Genomic DNA, 21,700 nt, shown 5'->3' with positions numbered 1-21,700 from the left:
GCATTGATTTTAGTAGTAATATGCCTTAATTCTCATCAGGAAAGGTAGCCTATGAAGAAAAAGAAATATCTTTCCTGAATTTTCTGTCTCTCAGTTGAGGGAAATCTGACCTGTCCTTGTCTCTTTTTCCAGGTTGCCTGTTCGACAGGAGATTGTGCTCTGAGCAGGAGGTCTGTGTGCAAGGTAAATGAGCTGAGATGGGGGTGCAGGTTGGTTGTTGAGACTGCTGTGGAGGTACAAAGTACATCCCGAGAGTCTGTAAAGTTTGTTGAAGTATATTTTGGATGACACTGTATATAGCAGCATCTGGTCTAAAAGCCTTTATGTCGACAGGATAAACCAGAGTGTGGTGTAGTAAGTAAGAGCAGGTGGATTCTAATCTGGAGAACCGGGTTTGATTCCCACTCCTCCCCCAGAGTGACAGAGGCTTATCTGGTGAACCGATGTGTTTGCGTTCCTGCTGGATGACCTTGGGCTAGTCGCAGTTTGTCGGAACTCTCTCAGCCCCGCCTACCTCACAAGGTGTCTGTTGTGGGGAGAGGAAAGGAAAGGAGCTTGTAAGCCCCCTTAAGTCTCCTTACAGGAGAGAAAGTTGAAATATAAATCCAAACTCCTCCTACTGCTCCACCTCCTCCTCTTCTTGTTCTTGTTCTTCTTGTTCTTGTTCTTCTTCTTGTTCTTCTTCTGTGAAACAGACATACTCTTCAAATGTACATTGATATTGAAATAAATATTGCATTTTAATTATTGTGATATGATAGCATAACCCCACTTTGGTACAGAAAGAAGCAATGGTACCTTGTTTACCCCAACAGGACAAAACTTTTCCTTTCATACCTGGTGAAAGGAGCTTTAACTCTCAAAAGTTCATAGCCTGGCACGTCTGTTGATCTTTAAGGTGCTACTGAACTTGAATTTAGCTCGTCTACTGCAGACCAGCATGACTGCCCTCTGAAATGCTTTTCCCCTTTTATCTTCGAATCCAGCAATTAGCCTAGGCATATTATGTTTTCAGCATAAATGCATTATTCTACAATTAAGTTTCTCCTCACTTGCATGATTGCCAGCTTATTACCATCCTGCCTGCCTGGCAACTTGATTCTGTCTATGTTGTACTTGCAGATGGCTTGTTTGGTCAGTGCCAGGAAAGTTCACTAGAAGACCAGCCCTACTTCCAAGTCACAGCACCTGTGCTGCAGCGTCTACAAGATGTGCTCCGACACCTTATGGCACAGGGTGAGTGGTCACCAGTTAGAGAAGGAGGAATGGGCATGCGTGGGGAAAACAGACCAGGGTTGCACAAAGCTGGGAAGGATATTCAGAAGGGAAGTTTTTCTTGCCTTCCTGTTGCCTTGGAAGTGTTGCATTGTGTGAAGAAATGGTTTCCCTCCCCTTGAGGTTTGAAGGGAACATTTTAATCATCTTTTCCTCTGACCAGGAGAATTCCAACCCTGCCAAGCCATCTTTAGAAATGCTAATACAGGTAGTGAGAGACAATAGGATGGGTTAAGCCCCCCTCCTTCTCCAAGCAGGTATCACCAATTTTGAGATCTTAAAAAGGAAAGCGGAGCTTCAGGAAGAGGCTATTTGTAGCTACCAGGAAAAGATTCCTTATCCCAGACTGATCAGGTCAAGGGGATGAGGACTGCGAACTGCAGGGCCGGAGCGAGGAGGAACTGCACCCGGAGTGCGCCTTGCTCCCCTGCCACATCCCTGCCCTGGAACGCCCCCACACCGATGCATACCTGGTGCGCCATGCCCCCTCCCCTTTGGTGCTATGCCACTGGGGAACTGCTAAAACTCCTGGGAGCAGAGAGGGAGTGTCTCTTCTGGCTGAGACCACTGAAGGAGACAGAGCTCTTGCTGTAGTTCTGGAGGCAGTAGCCATCTTGATTATGTGCTTGCCCAAGGAGCTGAAGGACTTCTTCCAGGCAGTGGAGAATCTGTAGGCAGCTGAAACTTCCAAAGCTGAAGTCCTGTTTTAACAACTGACTGGTTATGTACAGAGAAAGGGACAGAGGAATTGCGTTTATCCCTCAATTTCTTTTGAATCTCATGCTCCATCTGGTGCTATGCTAGAAGTATGCTTGTAAATATTTTCTTTTAATAAATAGTTTTCAATGTTGGATGTTGATAGCAGTTCTCTATAGCACATAGACCTCCACCATCTTGGACCTGGTTTTTTAAAAAAGAGGGCATCAGCAGGAGGACTGGCAATTGGCAGACAGCTATTCTTCCAGAGGTGCCCCAGGCCAAAAACCATCCTTGTGGTACCCAGGAGTGGGGAAGTGGGAGATACAGAGGCCAGGCCTCAGAGTTGGAAAGGAAGCTGGGGAGCCCTGACCCACCCCAGTGGGAAATTCCTTCAAAGGTCAAGTAGTGGCAGCAGTTACCTTAGGGAGAGAGAAAACTCCTTTCAGGAGAAGCTAGGAACCCTTGGAAGAGGGCTGGGTGGAATAGGTCCTGCAGGTCAAAGTAGGCCCGTTCCGCTACACATAGGAAGGTCCAGTAAGGACTGCATGGTTTTTTTGCCTCCTCCTGGTCATACTCTGACTTTTCATCTTCATGACAGGTTTATCATGGCAGGATGACATCACACAGTACATGATCTCCCAGGAAATGGAACGTATCCCCACAGTTTACCTTCCTCCATCACGGGACCTGATGTCTGAGGACAGGTCAGGTGAACAATTTGGAAAACTTGTGAGGGCAGCTGTTGTTCATTTTTAGCCAGGCAAGAATTGGGAGGTGGGGTGGTGGTGGTACCTACTGGAGAGTTAGTGGATTCTAGTTGATTCCCATTCCTTTGTTATTCAAGATGGCAGTTTTAAAAAGGGGCACCAAGACAGTTTGAGAATCCATTTTGGTCTGTGTTCTCCTGAGCTGAAAGTAAGATCTGATGATATTCAAGGAAGGGAAAATTGTTGAATCTGTTGGAGATGGTGGACTTTTGAGAACCTTCTTGTGAAGCTGGGTATCAATGGGGCATTAAACAGAGTATTACAGATGTTTAGAAGGATACAGCATAAACAGAGATCCCCACAGTGTTGTTTTCATTTTTCAAGCAGTGGACACTGTCATGAGAATGCTAATTGTATTGGTAAGAGACTTTTCTTGCAGAGCGTGAGTCTAGAGGCACTGGCTGTGATTTTCTAGCAAGTGAGATACATTCAAAAAAGGGCAGATAAGCTAATCTGTTGAAGCCAAAAAAACACAGTATCTTGGGCCACTTGAAATACTAATGAATTTATTGCTGCATAAGCTTTTATGGCCCAGAGCCCGCTTTCTCAGATGTATAAAGCATTGTGTTCTGGTGGCAAATAGAATATATATGCATACAAATCTGCTTTAGAAAAAGGACAGTAGGATTATTACATGGAGAGGCTAGAAGGTCCAAGATCCCAGAACTTGGATTACATTACATAGCACAGTCAAAAAAAGATAGTCAAAACAATAAATGCTCCAGTCAGAATATGTGTAGACCACTCTCACTGAAGTGGTCTCTGACTTCCAAAAGCTCATCCGAAAAGTATGCTTTAGTCTTGAAAGTGCTGTGAGACTCTTTGTTGCTTCATTATTTGGTATGTATTTTGAAGGGGTGGGAAAAATATGCGTTCTTTATGGCAACCGAGTTGCGTCCTGCCTTTGACTGAGTGTCCTCTTCCTAGGTTCCCACCAATCCACATGGTTCCCAGGAGGTCTTCTTTACCACTTAAGCCTGCCTCCTTCCAGGCAGCTCGCCAGCCCCCTCTCCCTCCAGCACTTCTTCAGCGGTACCTGGAACTGCTGCTGCCCTCTCATCCTGAGCTTGGCTATAAGGAGGCTTTCCGCTCCTACCCCCACTACCAGGTGAGTCTTTGTCAAAGCTGCAGCTCTAGTACCTCAACCCGCAGGTGGAATTGCTGATTGGATTTTTATTTTTGGCCAGCTTCACTAAAAGGGTTTTTTTTCTGCAAGGGCTTGCAAAGTTTTCCATCCCAAGTCGTAGTCTTGATTAGTGTACCAGGCTGAATCCCGCTTACTGTGGCTTGGTGTTATCTGAGACCTCTTTTTAAGCAAGAGGTGCCAAGGATTAAACCACGGCACTTATGCAGACAAGGTGCATGTTGCTGCTGCTCTACCGCTGAGCTATGGCTCCATCTGAAAAGAAATCCATCTGCCTAGAAGTGTAGTGTATATAGGAAGTGAGTATACTCTCATTATAGGTGCATCATTTTTCTTTATTTAAACTGTTTAAACTTGTAGTTTACCCTTTCCATTTAACATTCAGATGTCAAACTTATTATAAATAAATTCAGGTAATGTAATTTTAATTTTGGATGCGATACCCGGAGCCTATCTCTTACCTGGCAGAGAGATTCATATGAACCTTGCTGGATGGCCTCTCTTCCCAGGAAACTTAAGGACTTTCTTCCCTCCATGTTCCTATTTCAGCTTAGCTATCCAGATGGTCCCTTCCAGGACAACACCAATCCTCGAAGCCCTGAGGCCCCCATTCTCTTGGACCGTGCTGCTGCCTCCAAGAGCCTGTTTGGAGTCAGCACTGCCCCTTCGTACAGAGGGCAGCAGGGGCTGGATGGAGGCCAGCTTTTTCAAGATCTGGGAACCCTGTTCTTGACACAGAAGCAGACGGGTAAATCCAGCTCTAAGGATCAGCACACACAGGATTCCAGGACAGAAGGCTTCCTTCAGGATTATGGTGGTCACTCTGAAGATGGAGGGGAACCCTGGAAACCTTTGGCAGAATCAGGTAACGCCTTTCTGCTCTGTGTTGCAATGAGACACCTCCTAAACACCATAACAGCTTATTATTTGAGTGCTGGAGGCCTGGTGACTGTTGAAAAGCAACAACAAAATGTTAATTTCTTCCACCACCTTGCATGTAGACCAAGTCGTACAGAGACTCTCGGCAGTACTTGACAGCTATGGGATCAGACTGCAGGACCTCAGTCCCCAGCAGCTCAGTTCACTCATCAGTCTACTCCAACTCCTACAAAGTCCAGGTAAGAATGGTGGGATGTATAAAAAGATCTGGGAGGAAGGTTATGGACCCTTGGGATGGCTGTATCTGGAAGGGAAGGGAGGGCTGTGTCTAGGAAGACACTTCTGGCTTACAAGGGGACAGGCTATTATATGCTGGTACTAGTCTGACCCAGACCCCCTGAAGCCAGAACTAATTTTGAATGAGAACTTAGCCAGAATGTGTCTTTCAATATCAGACCTGAAGTCTGAACTCATGCAATAGACTCTCCCTGTACTGTTTGGAACCACAACCCACTCTTGTGCACATATGAGATTAATGGGGAGAGTTTCCAAGTGGGCAGCGTGACTTCCAGGCAGACTCGAGGGTCAAGACCTTTCCTCTTATATATTATTCTTAAATAAAATATTTATTTCCTTCATTCTGAATAAGATATTTCCAAAGCAACTTAAAATATTCATTAAAGCATACAGAAGTTAAAATCCAGCAGCGCTAAAATCAACAGAAGGGCCGGTAGTATCATTGAAAGCATCAATAATAGAGCAATAGAGCTGGTGGGAAACATAAAAACAAAACACTCGACAACGTAACCATCAATTTGCCATCAAAAAGAAAATGGTAATTCAGTTATACATTAGTCGTTGTTAAAGATTCAACAAGAAAGAAGTGAAAAGAGACAAATCAGCAGTAGGCCTGGCAAAATAAAAACATTTTTGTTTGGGGCGTAAAGGATAGATTTGGTAAATGGCAAAACTCCTCCTTGAGAAGGGAATTCCAAAGTCATAGTGCCACGACAGATAAGACCCTGTCCCTGGTGTTCACCCATCTTGGTTCTGAAAGTGGGGGCATGTATCATAAGGTTTTAGGATGGTCTTAACTGGGGGCAGGTTCATCTTGGAGAAGGGATTCTTGTCAATGCTTCCAGATAGTTTTGGCTCTATATGTAATGATCATATAGACTGGCATTGCTTAGTGCTTAAGAGCAGGTGGACTCTAATCTGGCAAACTGGGTTTGATTCCCCACTCCTTCACATAAGCAGTGGAGCCTTATCTGGTGAACCAGATTTGTGTCCCTACTGCCACATTCCAGCTAGGTGACCTTAGGCTAGTCACAGTTCTTTGGAACTCTCTCAGCCCTACCTACCTCACAAAATATCTGTTGTGGGGAGAAGAAGGGAAAGGGGTTTGTAAGCCCCTTTGAGTCTCCTTGCAGGAGAGAAAGGAAGGTATAAATCCAAACTCTTCTTCTTTAAAAATGAAGTTCTTCCCATGTAAAATTCTCTCCTCAACAGGTAGGCTTGGACCAGAAACCCCAGCATCTAAGCGGGTAAGTGCTTGGGACAGTCTCTTAAGGATCTCTTGAAATACATTTCTTCCCATGTTAACAAGTGGTTATCTGGATTTGGAACCAATGAATTAATATATTGCCCTGAGGTGTAAATTTTATCAGATTTGCTTTGATAGCTACAGCCTATGGGTATGTTTTCTGATAACCAGTTTCTAGATTGGCAGGCTGTGACGGGGAAAACATGTGATTCATTCAGTGTCAAGATGGATGGCAGAGCTGGCCAGCCTAGAGATCTTCTGTTTCAGATTCAGGGGATCTGCAGAACTTGAGAGTGCAAAGAGTAGGATCACTGTGGTGACTGTGGGATGCTGGCAGTGCTGGTGGGTGATGATGTATTTCTCCAGTATAGTGTAATGGCAAAGAGAGAGTTCTAGCTCAGGAACACCCTGGTTAGAATTTCCTCTCAGCCACAAATTCATCAGATTGCCTTGGGATATATACTTGCTTCCAGCCTCAACCTCAAGCCACAATATGGGGATAATGATGGCAGGGCTTTTGTTAGGTTTACAATAAAATATATGTGCGGTAGTTTTTGATTTTCAAAAATGTGGCAGAAATGCTATTTTAAAAAATATGTTGTTACAATTATCCTCAGGTGACAGAAGCTGAAATGCAACATGGGAATGAGTCGGAGCTGCCACCCTCTCAAGCGAGCTATGTTAGTTCTGGCCCCACTGAGGGGCAGATTCTGGCTCAGGTTGACACACTTGGCCCAACCAAGGCCAAAGCATGGACAACAACGGCTTCCCCAGAACAGCCTGAGTCCCTGCATGCTGAAAAGGGGGACAAAACTGGTCCTGAGAGGCAGGTGGTGGTGAAGAAGAGCCATTCATCATTGCGGGGACCTGGCAGGGCTGAAGAACTGACAGAGACGGCATTGGCTGCTGAGGAATACGGCTACATTGTCACCGACCAGAAGTGAGAGAGGGCGGGGCATGAAGAAGGGGGAGGGGGCAAGAAAAAGATAAGATCAGTGGATGTGGGAGGGGCATTTTCTAACAGTTAAGAGGTGAAAATAAACAAGTGTAGTATACTATAGCTATGAGATATTGGATAAATGTGTGTTTTGTCATCCCAAATGGATCTAGTCAGATGTGTTAGTATTAGCCATGCATTGACATATTGCCAATAGTTGGTCCTTTAGATGGTAAAGAAAATATCAAAAACAGTTGGAGGAATTGGGAAAAATAATTAAAAATTAAAATTGTTCCTTTTAAAATAGGATGGACTGATAGAGTGTGGATGTAATCTTAAAGCCTGAGAAGCTAGTTGAAGATGAGGCCCAGGTTAAGGAGAATGGAGAAAGGTTTCCTCTTTTTGCTGATTCACACACAACCTGGAACTTTTTACTCTTCTGGGCCCTTCCACACACGCAAAATAATGCGTTTTCAAACCACTTTCACAACTGTTTGCAAGTGGATTTTGCTATTCCGCACAGCTTCAAAGAGCACTGAAAGCAGTTTGAAAGTGCATTATTTTGCATGTGCGGAATGAGCCTCTGATTTTTGGGCATGCCTGATAAGGGGGTGGGGGATAAACTGTTATCCACTTGCTCTCCACCACCTGTTGTATCTTTTATGTTTGCTTGTCCTCTGGATCCTTACTTCTTCTACCACCTGCAGGCCCCTTGGCCTTGCTGCTGGCATCCGGCTTCTGGAGATCCTGGCTGAACATGTGCACTTGTCAACTACCAGTTTCATCAACATCAGGTGAGGGTGGGGTAAAATCTTAACTGAGTCATCCTGGGACAATCCTGGTACTGTGTGTACCAGACTTCCCACTGTGATACACCTCTGAAGATGCCAGCCACAGATGCAGGCGAAACGTTAGGAACAAGATCCACCAGACCACGGCCACACAGCCCGGAAAAACCACCACAACCAGTTAACTGAGATATTTTTCAGAGCTGCTAATTTAGCTGTTATTCTGAATAAACAACTCTTAATTACATGTGGCCCCTACTTCTCTCTCTCTCAGGTTATAGAGGGTTTGGCGTGTGTTGTTGGGGGGGGGGTGAATTTGGAACTTGTCCCAGTTCTATGTACTCAAGTTAATTATTGTGGTATAAGTCTTACCCTGAGGTAAAACACAGCACATCTTAGGTACAATAAACTTTGGTTTCTGCTTGGTAATTAAAGCAAATTAACATGATACCTTGACTCAACCTTCTGTTTTTTAAAAAGGACTTTTTATGGCTTATCATTCTGCTCAGTAGCTTGTGAAAGAGAAGGGCACCGGATGGATAAACGGTACCTTTATAACTTCACACATCTTTCCCTGCAGTGTTGTGGGCCCAGCCCTTACCTTCCGTATCCGTCAAAACCACCAAAACTTATCACTGGGTGATGTGGCCAACAGGGCTGGTAAGTTGATTATTGGCTGCACAATATGAGAAGTCTTCTGGTAGCAGAGTCATCTCACCAACCTGGCTGTAGCTGGTCAGTCAAATGGACGTAGGAGGCCCTACAACATTATATTGTCTTTTAACTTGGTGAAACTTCTGTTGCTGTCTTTGAACTGACTTCCCCATCCCTTTTGCATTAGTGTAAATTTCCTTGTGTCTGTCAAGATGGTGTGATTCCAGTCAGACTAGCTCCAAGGCGAGGCTTCTTTCTTAGTACAAGTAATACAGCTAGAAGGCATGGAGAAGTTGGGGCAGACAGGTATGCCTACATTTTTCATTTTCAGCCTTCAGGTCAGCCAAGAACCATCATTCTGCCATCCACCCCACCGCCCGCAACAAAGATTCTCTGCCCCTCCACACACCTACATACACACTTAAAAAAATACACACAGGAGGCTTGATTAGAACAGGAATGCCACTACTATCCTCCAATTGCATCTTCCCATCTCCCAGGCTCTATGGTGGCCTGATGCACAACATTATGAGGAATGTATTTCTAACACCTTCAGTTACCCAGCCTCCTTTTCATAGCTTGGCTTGGCGCCATACTAACAGGAGTGGAGGAAATGGCCTTCCCTACATAGTACAAATGCTGAGCCCGAGCAAAATGGTCTGCCCTCGTTAGTGAAATTACTGTTCTGTATCTGAACAGGTGCAACGTAGCAGTTCCTTTCCAGGCAGATCAGAATTTCCAAGGTAGCCTGCTTGTTCAGTTGCTGTTAAGTTGTGGTGGTGGCACACACCTCCTTCTTGGTGGTAATTCATCAAACAGCGTGGAAATGCTGTGTGCATTGCCACATGGACCATGCACTACAGGGCCATATTGACCCACTGCATGCTGTAAGAAGTTTCTTGGGATGCAGAACATTTGTCAGTAGCCTTCTATTTTTTGCTGTTAAAGTAAGAGAGTCAAACGCAAAGTATCACACAATTTGGAGCCGCTTCATTTGACTGCCTTGGGAGGAAGAAGGCTAAAACTCCCATTCTGCCTGCATCCGTGTCTCCTACCCCCAAGACTTTCTTTTTCTGTTCTGGTTTCCAATTTAGCACTGGTAAAACCACAGCTGGAGTCTGAGGTGGGAGTGAAGATCCTACAAACAGGTGTGGGGCAGGTAAGCCAACTAGGATGGACTTGTGGCACTTGAGCTTTGGTGGGTGTTGGGGAAAATGGGGCTTAGCGCACTGTGAATCCTCAGCCAGCTGGAAGGGGGAGACCAGGAGAGAGCCACATAGCAATTTGTCCCACTTGCAACATGCTATGCTATGCCATGGTAAGGAGGAGATGTGTTGGCTGTATGTGAACTATATAGTGAAGGTTCAGTGGAAACTGCTGGTTTTAGCAAGGCAAAGGGGCTGACTATGGGGAAATTGGAACTTTCATTTCAGCTGCTTTGATGTGGCTTCATTCTGCAAGGGAGATGGAAGAATAAATGGTGTTTGTTCCAGAGGGAGGATCGGAGCCCTGATTGGCACTCTCTTGCATGTCACAGAACATACTTCCTTTCCCCAGTTACAGCTCAGTTGTTCTGATGCCTTTCTTCCCACAGCGCAATGAGGCTGCAACATACCCACATCCTGTGCATTTTGGTGACACCTTTCGCTCTGTGCTGCTCACCTTTGTGGCACTGGCCTGTGTGGCAGGCATTGTCATTGCTGCTGCAGTGGTCTTCTGTTTGCGCCAGCATGCCAAACAACGTGAGAAAGAGCGGCTGACCGGGTTGGGACCTGAAGGAGCGGCTGATAGCACCTTTGAGTACCAGGTACTGAAGTGGGAGGTAGGAACAGGCAACCATGTGCTGTTGCTGAGTATTCCAGACATGTATACCTTGTTTTGATGAAATGCTTAGCAAATTTGGGTCATAATTGGGTTGCTGAGAATGGCAAGGAGGACACAGCATCAAGGGCAAAGGCTTTAAGGAAAGAGAGATGATATTGTGTTGCTACCTCCAGCCTTGCTGATTATCAGTGGCTTTTTCTCTTCCTTGTTCCAGTTTGTACCTAACAGGCCAGGGTATGTGGCTTCTTCTCTGGAAGCGCAGACTGGGCCAAAGCCTCTGCTGCACAGATGCAAAGCCGCTTGGCAGAGTGCTGTCCTTCAGATCACCTTTGCCAGGGAGTAGTGAGATGATCCCATCAGGAGCTGCCCTCCTGGGTAATAATAGGTGCTGAAGCAACACACGCAGGCTTGGCAGGCCTGCAAAGTGTCTAAGGGTGATCCAACATGATCTGAAAAATTGGACCAAGATAAGGCAAAGCCCAAAACTCAGCTGGTACTCTCCGCATCTAATTGAGAAAAGAAGTTCCGAATTGTAAAGCCCAAGAAATCTATATTGGGTGATTTTGAATTCTTTAGGTTGTTTGTTTGTTTTTTAGCTTCTGGCATGTTCTCTGTTCAATTCCTGCGGGGCTTGCTTATCCCCAGGACTTCCATTTCTCTGGCGGCTACAATGAAGTAGGTTGCAGCTGTTTCTTCCCTTTATTAGGAGCTGCATGTCGGCCAGCACATGACGCTGCTAAGTAAGCGCTCCAGCTGGTTTCGGGCCGGGTGGAAAACACCTAACCTCGCTCCTGCCCCAACAGGTATGGAACTCTCTGCGTATTGAGCAGCGTCTCTTCGCAGTTCAGTGATGCACCCCAGGCCAGCCCCAGCTCCCACAGCAGCACGCCATCCTGGTGCGAGGAGCCTGTGCAATCCAACATGGACATCTCCACTGGGCACATGATCCTGGTGAGATATGGCTGAATCTGTTGCGATTATGTATATGTGGCAGGAAGGGACAGATTTATGACAGCGCAAGGCTGCCACGTACCTTTTCTGCTCGAGAAGACTGTAGATCTGTCCCTGTGTCATGTAGAGAAGTGACAAGTGACGGTTGAAGTGGTCTCGTGCTTAACAAAATAGTGTTGCCCGTTTCCTTCTAATCTCAAATAGCAGCAGCGATCACACTGCCTCGACTTCTGTGGATATTAGCAATCTTTCGTTCACATGTATATGCACTCCACTGAACTGTTGTATTCAGAAAGTGATAGTTGTGTTGTGGTTCCGCCCCCCAGGCATATATGGAGGACCATCTGCGGAACCGTGATCGGTTAGCCAAAGAGTGGCAAGCACTGTGCGCATACCAGGCTGAACCTAATTCCTGTGATGTGGCCCAGCAGGAGGCAAACATCAAGAAAAACCGTAACCCGGATTATGTGCCCTGTGAGTATATTTCAATCAGAGGCGTAGCTCCAAGGGGACCGGGGTGTGTGTGATGCAATGGGCACGCACCCCTGTGGGGGTGTGGCAAGGGCGTCGCAGGGGCATTCTTGGGCGGGGGCGGACACACCAGTGCACTGGGCGCTTTCCCCCCTTGCTACGCCTCTGATAACAACTGCTACAGATGTGCAGCATAAGATAGGGTTTCTTCCTCACACTCCTGCCCTTGAAGGCCTGGCAACTTTAACAAGGCAGATGGAAACTGGGACTCTGTGTGGCTTAGGGTTGGACTTGTGGGATCAACCAGCACTGCTTGAGCTTTGGGCAAACTAGCGAATTCTGGAAGGTCCTCCCTACTGCCCCACAGAAAAGCGACTCCATCATCAAGAGCGAGGTGAGATCTTCAAGAATACTGCACTTCCTTCCTGCCCTTTACACCCCACATCTCTGTCTGTTCCAGTTAAGCTTGTTACATTGACTTATTGTGCTTTGTGCCATTCCTCAGATGACCACATGCGCATCAAGCTGAAAGCAGAGAGTAACCCGTCTCGGAGTGATTTCATCAATGCCAGTCCCATTGTGAGTGACAGGCAATCAGATTCGCACCCCTGACACCTTGTTGCACTCTCACTGCCCCTGTGCCAGAGGCAAAATTTTCTGTGCCTTCCTCCTCCTCGCCGCTCATTTGTAAGTGATGCTCCTCAAGCCACGCCGCTCCTTCCGCGGTGTTAGATGTGTCAGATCCATCAAAAGTGAAAAAAACAGCTGCCAGTCGGTGGCCAAGCGTTCTTCAGATTTGTTTGACAAGCTTAGTTTTTCTGAATGTGCCCTTTAGCCTTGCCAAAATAAGTGGGTAAAGCTAGATGTTGTCTCTCTCCTATATTTCAGAAACAGGTACACTTTCTCACTTGTTGGTGTGAAGTCTTTCACTTCCCCATATTTGAATGGGATGACTTCTGCTCCCATAACCTAAATGATCCCCCTTTTCTAACTTGTTTTGAAGATCGTTCTCTGTTTTGGTTTCAGTCAAGCATGAGAGTTGTACCTGTACCCAGTCAATGCACACTAATAAGGTCAGACTGAATGTGAAGGTAGCCCGAGGTCAGACCCATGAACAATTTAAAAATGCTATGTGATCACTGCCACAGCTCAGCAGACCGGGCTGCTGTTGTCTCTGCTGCCCCACAAAAGCGTGGGGAATTATGCTGGAACAGAGTGCTTTATTTTGATTGTATTTATTCTTCCTCAGCTTCACAATTACTGCTCATCCTATCTAAGTCAGGGTGTGCTTATTGTTGAACCTAAGCCATGGGTAGATCAAAAGACTGGATTATGATTTATGTCTAGTAATTTGGAGTATCACCAAGTCTTCTGGGTTTCAGATGCTGTGTTGGCACAAGACCTCCAACCACAAAGTGCATTTTATTGTGGCCTGTTGTGACCAAAGTTATGACAGGCTCCAGTCACCTCATGGTTCCTAAGCAGACAGCACTCTGCCTGGGGGTCGTGCCTTTTCAAGTCGGCTCTGTTTTGACCCAGTTCTATCCTGTTTGCTTTTACAAAGTCTAAGGCACATGCTTTTTCCATCACAGATTGACCATGACCCACGGATGCCCGCATATATTGCGACACATGGGCCACTCTCTCACACCATTGCTGACTTCTGGCAGGTGAAGTACCTCTGGATTGTGGTAAACTAATTAAGGAAAACTAGGGGGTCCATGTCAGTGGTGAAGCCACCAGGGGACGGGGTGTGTGCCCAACGCACCAGGCGCACCAATTCTGGTCACGTGGGGGGCAGGAAACACCCCCCCCCGCGGCCCTTCTGTGGCGCCCCCCGGCCCCCTTCCGCGGCACTCCCCCCACCCCCCCATGGCACACCCCCCCAGTGCACCCCCCACTTACTTTTAGGAATGGAACATCCCAGAGAAGAAGCCTGCCTGCGTTGCCTGGGCCTGGTGGGAACTACATTTCCCAGGGGCTCCTGGGAAAAAGCCAGAGCGGTGCAATCAAGCGCACTCTGGCTCCTTTAGCTACCGTTCTTGGTCCCAGTGAACCGCCATAATCCCACGCTGGAATGACTCAGTCAAACACACACAGAAGTCCCCAAGGAAGACACGGTCAGTCTGTCGAGGCAGCATAAGAGACTGAAGCACTAGGAAGATAGAATGGATTGACTCATAAACTGCAAGATACCATTTTTAATGCTCCCTCACATGAAAACAATGAATGAAAACAATGCAATGGAGAAAAGCCCTGTTCCTTCATCTGTGGAATGAAAATAAACGGGAAAAGGTCCTCATTCCCTGGAGTGCTCTGAGGCATGGTGTCTTGCCAGAAGCATCCGAAGTACTGGGGAGAGGAAAAGAGAAAGAGAAAGTTGCCTGCCCCTATACTCATCCCCAGCCCTGCTTGACTGGCTTGCAGCACATGCCCTAATCTGTAGCAGTGGGAGGCAGTGGAGGAGGTGGAGGCGGAGGTGATGGCCTCACTCCCAAAGAGAAAGAATACGAACAAGCGAATGAAAGAACACGGGAAACACCCCACCCCTTTTTATGCAGGGAATGAATAATGTAGAACATCTGGGGTCTGCAGTGGCACAGTATTATACCACCTTGTTCTGCTGCATGCACCATTAATATCTGGAGACCTCCAAACCGTTAATACTTGGAGGTCTTGGCAGGGCTGGATGGTCCACACTAAGAAACAGCAAATGCTGTTCTGTGAATAAATCATGCAATTCAGAGATTTACCAATATTGGCTTATTTCGTGGTGTGTGTTCTGCCTTTTGCATAATTTATCTGGTTTCTCCTAGCAATGACTAGGGAAAGAGTGACTAGATATGCAGAGCGCTAAACAATACCCAGTGGAAATTCTGCACTGTGAGATTTCGCTTGACATAGCTGATAAGTTTCCAAGCCTATTTCTTTATACACAGGGGACTGAATCACATGCTCTCTTTTGGTTTTAAATTGGAAGCTAGATCTTTGGAATGCTCGATACTGTATTTTCTGGTTACACAGATGGCAGTACATGCCTGCCTTGAGTTTGGTTTTGGACCAGTCTGGTTCACTCCCTTCCTTTCCTGGGGTATGAACAGGGCCCAATCTGACTAGGGAGGTGTACCCCCACTTGCTGAGCTGTTTTGCTCTCTGTCATGTAGTGATACCACTTTCTGCACATTCCTAGAACCTGGCAATGGATTGTTGGATTCTGCCCTTTCCCATAATGGAGTTGTGATAATGCCTCTTGCTTGTGTGTAGATGGTGTGGGAGAATGGCTGCACGGTTATTGTAATGCTGAGCCCCCTCGTTGAGGATGGTGTCAAGCAATGTTAACGGTATTACTGGACTGATGCAGAATACTCGCTCCTGCGCTATCGCGAGGTGAAAACGTTCTGTTGGCATTGGTCCTCTTCACGTTAAGACCTCGGTGAACTTCACTGTTGTAGCGATTCGCGATGTGGTTATATGGATGCCAAGGTGCTCGCTGTGTGCCTCACATCCTGGCTCCTTCCATACTCCTTCTTTATCTCTTTTCAAGTGTTCTTCTTCCCTTTGTCCTTTTTTTGCTGAGTTCAGATTCTCTCCTTTTCTCTTTCCTTTGTCACCTTGCACATTCCTTCCTGATTGAAATTGTCTGATAATGGATTCAAGGGATGGATTATAGCGAATGGAAAGAGTTACTTGGTCTCTGATAAGATTGGCAGCTCTTGATTCAGCTTAGTTAGCCACCCCTGCCTTTAGGACAAATAAACTTCCTGCAAGTCATATCTGGCTCTCCGAGTGATGATCTTCTGCTTCTCCCGTCTTCTTTCCTGAGCCTAGGTAGCTAGCCTCTACCACAACTCACCTGACTCCTAGGCTTTTAAGCCCATTCTGAAAGTATGAGAAAGCCGATTCCCAAGATGCTGGATGTTAATCATACAGCTGACCCCAAGTGTAAGATACTGGCTGTATTTGAGCCAAGAAATAATTAAAACAGAAGTTATCTCTGGTGGTCAGAATTGGTGTTTCCACAGACGAAAAGGTGATTAGTGACCTCCAGGGTAGTCTTCAGGGGCTATATAGCTGCAACACACTCAAAGCTATTGGTCTGATGTAAAGCCACCGGGAGGAACTGGCTGTAGTGAAGGCTAAACAGGCCTGATGTGGGTGCCATCACTTCTGTGGTGAACAGAGTTCTGCCTTCTTCTAGCTGCTGTAGGAATAGCTGACTGGCATCCAGGGACAAAATGCAGCAGAAGCTGGTGACTGGATTGGTATTTGTAAAGAATAAGTTGGGGAGGCGATCATGTATGCTCCCCTGATCTGAACAGTGGGGTAAAAGTGTGGGAGAGGTGGCAGGGCCTTATGACATGAAGGATAGGAGACAGCAGCAGGTGTACATGCCACCCCCCAAAAACCCCGTGGGGTTTCCTTACAGGTGAACTTGGTATCAGAACACATCTGGTGTGAGGATTTCCTGGTGCGCAGCTTCTACCTGAAGAATGTGCAGTCCCAGGAGACAAGGACCCTGACACAGTTTCACTTCTTGAGCTGGCCAGCAGAAGGCATTCCCACCACCACACGGCCCCTTCTCGACTTCCGCAGGTGATGGATGTTGCTTCCGCTAGGATGAAGTATTGGTGGTAGGACTGGGCATGTTATATTTGGTGTGGAATTGTGGGAGGAATAAAGCTTGTGCTCGCAGCTTACATGACCGGCTTCCAGAAGGTCAAGGCATTTTCTCTCCACAGCAAAACATGGCCAAAGTGGGGGTCCCAGCTGTGATGTTATTAGTCCTCCTATTGGGGAGGAAGATAAAAGACTGGAGAAAAGCACTGCTTGTTTTTGCCACTTGCAGGAATAGATGCCATTGTCACCATTTTATGCAGCCCTTTGAAATGACCTGCTGCTTTACTGCTGGAGACATTGAGAGAGAGAAGCCAGGCCTGCCTTCTTTCTGATGAGTCACAAGGGCACTGTCACACATGCAAAATAATGGACTTTCAGTTCACTTTCACAATTGTTTGCGAGGGGATTTTGCTCTTTCGCACAGTAAAATCTAGGTGCAAAGTGCACTGAAAGTGGATTGAAAGTGCATTATTCTGCATGTGCAAAAGTGCCCTCAAAGGGACAGGATATGATTTATGTTTGTGAAATAGAATCAGTAGTAATGTGGGGGGAGGGAGGTCATAATGTGTGAGACTTTTCTTCCCTTCCTTTCCCCCTACCCAACTTTGTAAGGAATGCTTATTGAGCATTTTGTTTTTCATTGTATCGCAGTGGCTGCAAAGCAGCCATTAAGGCCTCCTTAGCACCTGTTTATTTTTCCCTAGCAGTTAACCACATCAATGGAGTCTCTGAGGCTTCATTCAAAGCACATTGCGTGGAAGTGCATGGTATGGTTTTCTTTTAACTGTTAGCAGGTATAGTAATGTGTTTTTAACCCTTTTCTGGAAGGAATTCTCTGGCAAATGAGGCAGCAATCCTGCTGGAAGTCCTTGCAGTGCTTGGACAATGGGGAAAGTCGGGGAGGGGGGTGGAATATGTTCTATGATGGTAGTTCTGGCTATAGGTACAAGATTATTAAGCATCTGAGAGGGAGGCACTTAGCAACTACTTCAGCATCATACTTGCCTCCTATATATGTGGGGTGTAAGGGAGTGTATGGGCTGATGGACTGGAACAGGTGGGCCACTGGCACCTGGTGGGCCACTGCGAGTAGCAGAGAGCTGGACTAGATGGACTCTGGTCTAATCCAGCTGGCTTGTTCTTATGTTCTAACAGGATAACCCGCAAAAGGTACTGATGGTGGTGTGCAATTTTGCATTTATATGGTTTGGGTAGCAGAACTGAAGAGAAGTTGGGGGAATTGTACTTGTGGAGATCATTTATTGACAAAACAAACATGAAGCCCTGGCGCATCTTGCAAAACTTTGTCCTTGGAATCCTGTCACTGCAGCACCCATGGGAAAAGTAGGTCTCATAATCAGAGTTAACAGGGATGACTCCCTAGCAAGGAAACCAATTAAAATGGTTGGCAGGACACTGAATACGGTAGTGTGTCTGGATTCTTCTGTCTCTCCCCAAGGGTACTGTTTAGATTAGGTAGGGGAAGGCAGTTTTCTCTGGGGTTGCCAAATCCAGGTTGGAAAGTTCCTGGAGATTTTGGGGTAGAGCCAGAGGAGGGGCTTGGGGGAAGGGAGCGATTTCAGTGGGGTATAATATCATTGAATCCGCCCTCCAAAGGTCCATTTTCTCCAGGGGAACTGGTTTTGGTAGTCTGGTGATCAGTTGTAAAGCTGGTAGGCCTCAGATCCCAAGTAGAAGCGCTGGCAACCCTAGTTTTCACTCGGTGTTTCCCATGTAATTAATTCTGGCTATTATGACATACAAAATGCAGCCACAATAGATATTCTTGAAGTGCGTGCATTTTTAGCCAAGAAACTGAATGCATTGCATTGGATTGTTGGGAGCAGCGTGGCTGACTATCCAGCCAAGTTCACTCAACACTAATAGGAAAACCTTTTATGCAGATGAAGGAATTAGGCAGATTTGAGCCATTATGCATCATTTTTCTAACAACATCTGGGGAGCAAAATATACATTGATCCCTAATTCAGGCTTGGTTGGTGTTCTTCTGTTTAGCTGACATCAAATCTGGCTCAGTGGATAAACTACATTTAATGGAGCGGAAAACACTGTCTAGGAGCCTGAGGAGCCGAGGCCCTTGTTTGCCACCTGTGGGGGCGGGCGTTGTCTTAATGCAACCGGCTTTCAGAACTATTCTAACCTGTTTTATCCCCTCTGTCGTGTCCCTTCCACATGCTCCAGTCAGCTTCTTCCTCTGTTCTGCATTCATCCACGTGTGCCTGCCAGGCAAGGGGTCACTCCTATTGACTTTGAAGCATGGTAGTAGAGGCCTGCAGTGGGTGTGCATTTGGGACCCTGCCTGGCCAAGAAACTTTGCAGGAGGCATCTTCAACATGCAAGAAAACATTTGTTGTTGCTGTTATTGACTGTTGCGCATTTCTAGGATATTTTTTAGAGCTGCAGGCTCTGAAGATGTTAGGGAGGAGAGTGCTGTCATGGTTGTCCTTGGAGTACAAGGGTTCCTGTTATTTTCTAAGCTGCTCTCACAAGCTGGGAGGTCACATGGCAGTTGGGAAGCCTAGCGAATTCTCCAGCTGAAATCTAAGAGGCTCTCAGGTTGGCTGCCCCTCTCTTCTTCTTCCTGTCCTCTCAGTGCTGCTTTCTCTGTGCAACTCTTTTGGAGAGCAAGTGGACTGTAGAGCTCCCTGGCTCTTCCCTCTCTGCTTGCATTATGCCATATATGCACTCTCTTCCCTTCACCAACACTTCTCCTCCTTCCTTCCCGCCCTCTTCCCTCCCTCCCTTCTTTTCTTCCTTTTCTCTCTTTCTTTCACAGCTGCCAGTGTCATTTTTGTGATTTGCAGCTAGTAATCCTGGCCCAGTTGCATAGTCACAAAAGTGATCATTGGCTGCCGTGCTGGCTGCATGGAACAGGACAGGGCCCAGGCGCTGTTGTGCCCCACCTGCTGCCCACTTCTGGTCCCCTTGTTCAACTGGGGGGAAAAAAAGAGATGCACTTTGAATGTGCCCTCCCCACCCTGCCATCCCTTTTGCAAGTACTTCCACTGGAGAGGAAGGGTGCCGTGCATGGAGGTACTGGGTGTCTGAGGGGGAGCTCTGTCCAGGCAGGAGGTATCATGTTGTCCTGGGATTTGTTTCCTGTACAAACAGCCCCCATGACTGTCTGCAACCATGAGCACAGGGACTTGCAAATGGCAAGTGGTATCAGTCGATCGGGGGTGGGGGTGGTTCCTTGCTCACCACCTGCCAAGCAAACTGCTGCTTGTAACAGGTAGTGCATGTAATACTCCATCCCTTTTATCATAGGAGTGTATGCAAAAATATTTTAACCTCTGGCTATTGGTAGCATATTGTAGGTGGAAGCTTGCAAATTACCCAGGAGAGAGCTGTAACATGAGAGTTTCAAATCTGATTTGTTACACCAAGGTGCTCAAAAATAATACATACAATGCACAGTTAAATAAAGTGGTTCCAATCATTGACCATCATGCCGCAGAATCCTTGAGAAATTCATTAGCACTTTCCTGTGTGTATTAGGTTCATTTGTTATGCTTAGTATCATGATGCATACAACTTGATGTAGCATGGTGGATAGTGTTTATGGAGACGAAATTTCTTCACTGGAAAATTTGTTCAGCCTCCTTGCAACCAATCTGCAGCCGGCAGAACTCACCTGCAGAACTAAGCTTCAGTGAAGATGGCAGCCTGAGTCCCATGTTGTCCCCAGTGCATGAGGAATCAGGTGTACAGCTACTGGGACACCCCTGGCAAGCTGTAAAGAAGGGGCATAAGAAAGACATGAATAAAGCAGGGAGCTCGGATGATATTTTAGTGTGACACCAGCCATAAAAGGCGCTATTTTGCTACAAACGTGCATAGTAAAATTCCTTGCATGATCCCGTTTAAGTATCGATCATGATACGTTAAATTCTATGACCCATGGTAAGGAGTGCACCCAGAGAACCTAATATACATATGGAGGTGTTTTTTGGATTATTTAATAGTGGTTGGCTGGCAGGGGGTTGCTTTACATTTCTAAACATTTTCTTTGGTCTTTTTTTGAGACAGGTAACATTTGGGGAGGGGTTGGAGAGGGATTGTGCCCTTCAAAGCAGAATTTTGTCTCTGCATAGCCATGAATGGTGTCCTCTCTTGCATTTATGGAGCAATTTGAAGATAATCCTATCATCTGTATGGGATACTGCCTTCTGGGTGATTTTCAAACTTCTACATGCTTGTGACTTCAGTATGCTGCAAGCATCTGGTAGCTGGAAGTCTTTGTTTTGCTTCTCCCTGGCACTGAACTCCTCAGGAGCTTGCTCGGGGCTGCCTTCCAATCCACCCCAATGTGACTTCGCTGTGCAGGGAGGGGGAAGATGCCTCATCTGAGCGATTGCTGTGTGCCTCCCATGAGTTCAGTGAGATTCTAAACATGACTGCTGTCTGACCTCCATCTCTCCTTGTCCCAGCAGGAAGGTGAACAAGTGCTACCGGGGTCGCTCATGCCCAATCATTGTGCATTGCAGGTAAATGCCCTGGCAAGGGAGGGATAATGAGAGACTGAATCTCCTATTCAGGTTGTGATGTTGCCATGGAAACATCACCAGGCTGAGGTACAGAGAACAGCACATGGAAAGATGATGCCTGGGAGCTGGGGAGGGCCAGGAATTTACCCAGCTAAAGCTTCCAGTAACCGCTTTGCTCATAAACTATTGACTGATAATACCAGTTAAGGTCAAGAGACATGCGATAACAGGAATTCACAGGTTTTTAGATTCACATCTGCCCTGTTTGTGTATGAAGCATAGTTTGGGGCGGGGGGCGGGGCGGAAATCTCTCTTTTTACAAAAACATAAAAAGGAACAGCTTGCTATGGGGAGCTAACCCTGGCACTCTCCATTTTTCAAAGCACTTTTCTACCCAGTCTACTTCTGACACTAAAAACAAGTTGAATTGGAAAGTAAAGTAGTTAGAATGATAAAGTGTATTAAATATATAGCTGGGGCACACACACATATATATATGACCAGTTAGTGATATGAATAAAAGCACATACCTGGGGAGGCTCAGCAAATACTTGCTTTGGCTGGGATCTGCCTTTTCCATATGGGTGAGGGGGTGTTTTCTGCCCTTGCGTTGCTAATTTTCTTCAGTGTGAAGTCTCCTTGT

The 21,700-nt window shown here is 46.4% G+C and overlaps 1 protein-coding gene across 1 annotated transcript in view; it reads left to right on the top strand.

The window, feature by feature from the left end:
• Positions 1 to 21,700, top strand: part of PTPRN (protein tyrosine phosphatase receptor type N) — a 39,060-nt gene that overhangs the window by 15,523 nt on the left and 1,837 nt on the right. The window contains 19 exon segments of the mRNA XM_048484420.1: positions 133 to 183; positions 1,123 to 1,236; positions 2,573 to 2,678; positions 3,669 to 3,849; positions 4,435 to 4,750; positions 4,887 to 5,003; positions 6,274 to 6,308; positions 6,925 to 7,247; positions 7,952 to 8,038; positions 8,613 to 8,692; positions 9,781 to 9,845; positions 10,281 to 10,526; positions 11,252 to 11,461; positions 11,788 to 11,935; positions 12,438 to 12,511; positions 13,525 to 13,602; positions 15,197 to 15,319; positions 16,359 to 16,525; positions 21,004 to 21,057. Of these exon segments, the coding sequence (XP_048340377.1) occupies positions 133 to 183; positions 1,123 to 1,236; positions 2,573 to 2,678; positions 3,669 to 3,849; positions 4,435 to 4,750; positions 4,887 to 5,003; positions 6,274 to 6,308; positions 6,925 to 7,247; positions 7,952 to 8,038; positions 8,613 to 8,692; positions 9,781 to 9,845; positions 10,281 to 10,526; positions 11,252 to 11,461; positions 11,788 to 11,935; positions 12,438 to 12,511; positions 13,525 to 13,602; positions 15,197 to 15,319; positions 16,359 to 16,525; positions 21,004 to 21,057 (2,575 nt within the window).

The sequence above is a fragment of the Sphaerodactylus townsendi genome, linkage group LG02, assembly GCF_021028975.2.
Source record: "Sphaerodactylus townsendi isolate TG3544 linkage group LG02, MPM_Stown_v2.3, whole genome shotgun sequence".
Classification (NCBI taxonomy): domain Eukaryota; kingdom Metazoa; phylum Chordata; class Lepidosauria; order Squamata; family Sphaerodactylidae; genus Sphaerodactylus; species Sphaerodactylus townsendi.
Note: the sequence above shows the minus strand (reverse complement) of the source record. Positions and strands in the feature narration are given on the sequence as shown.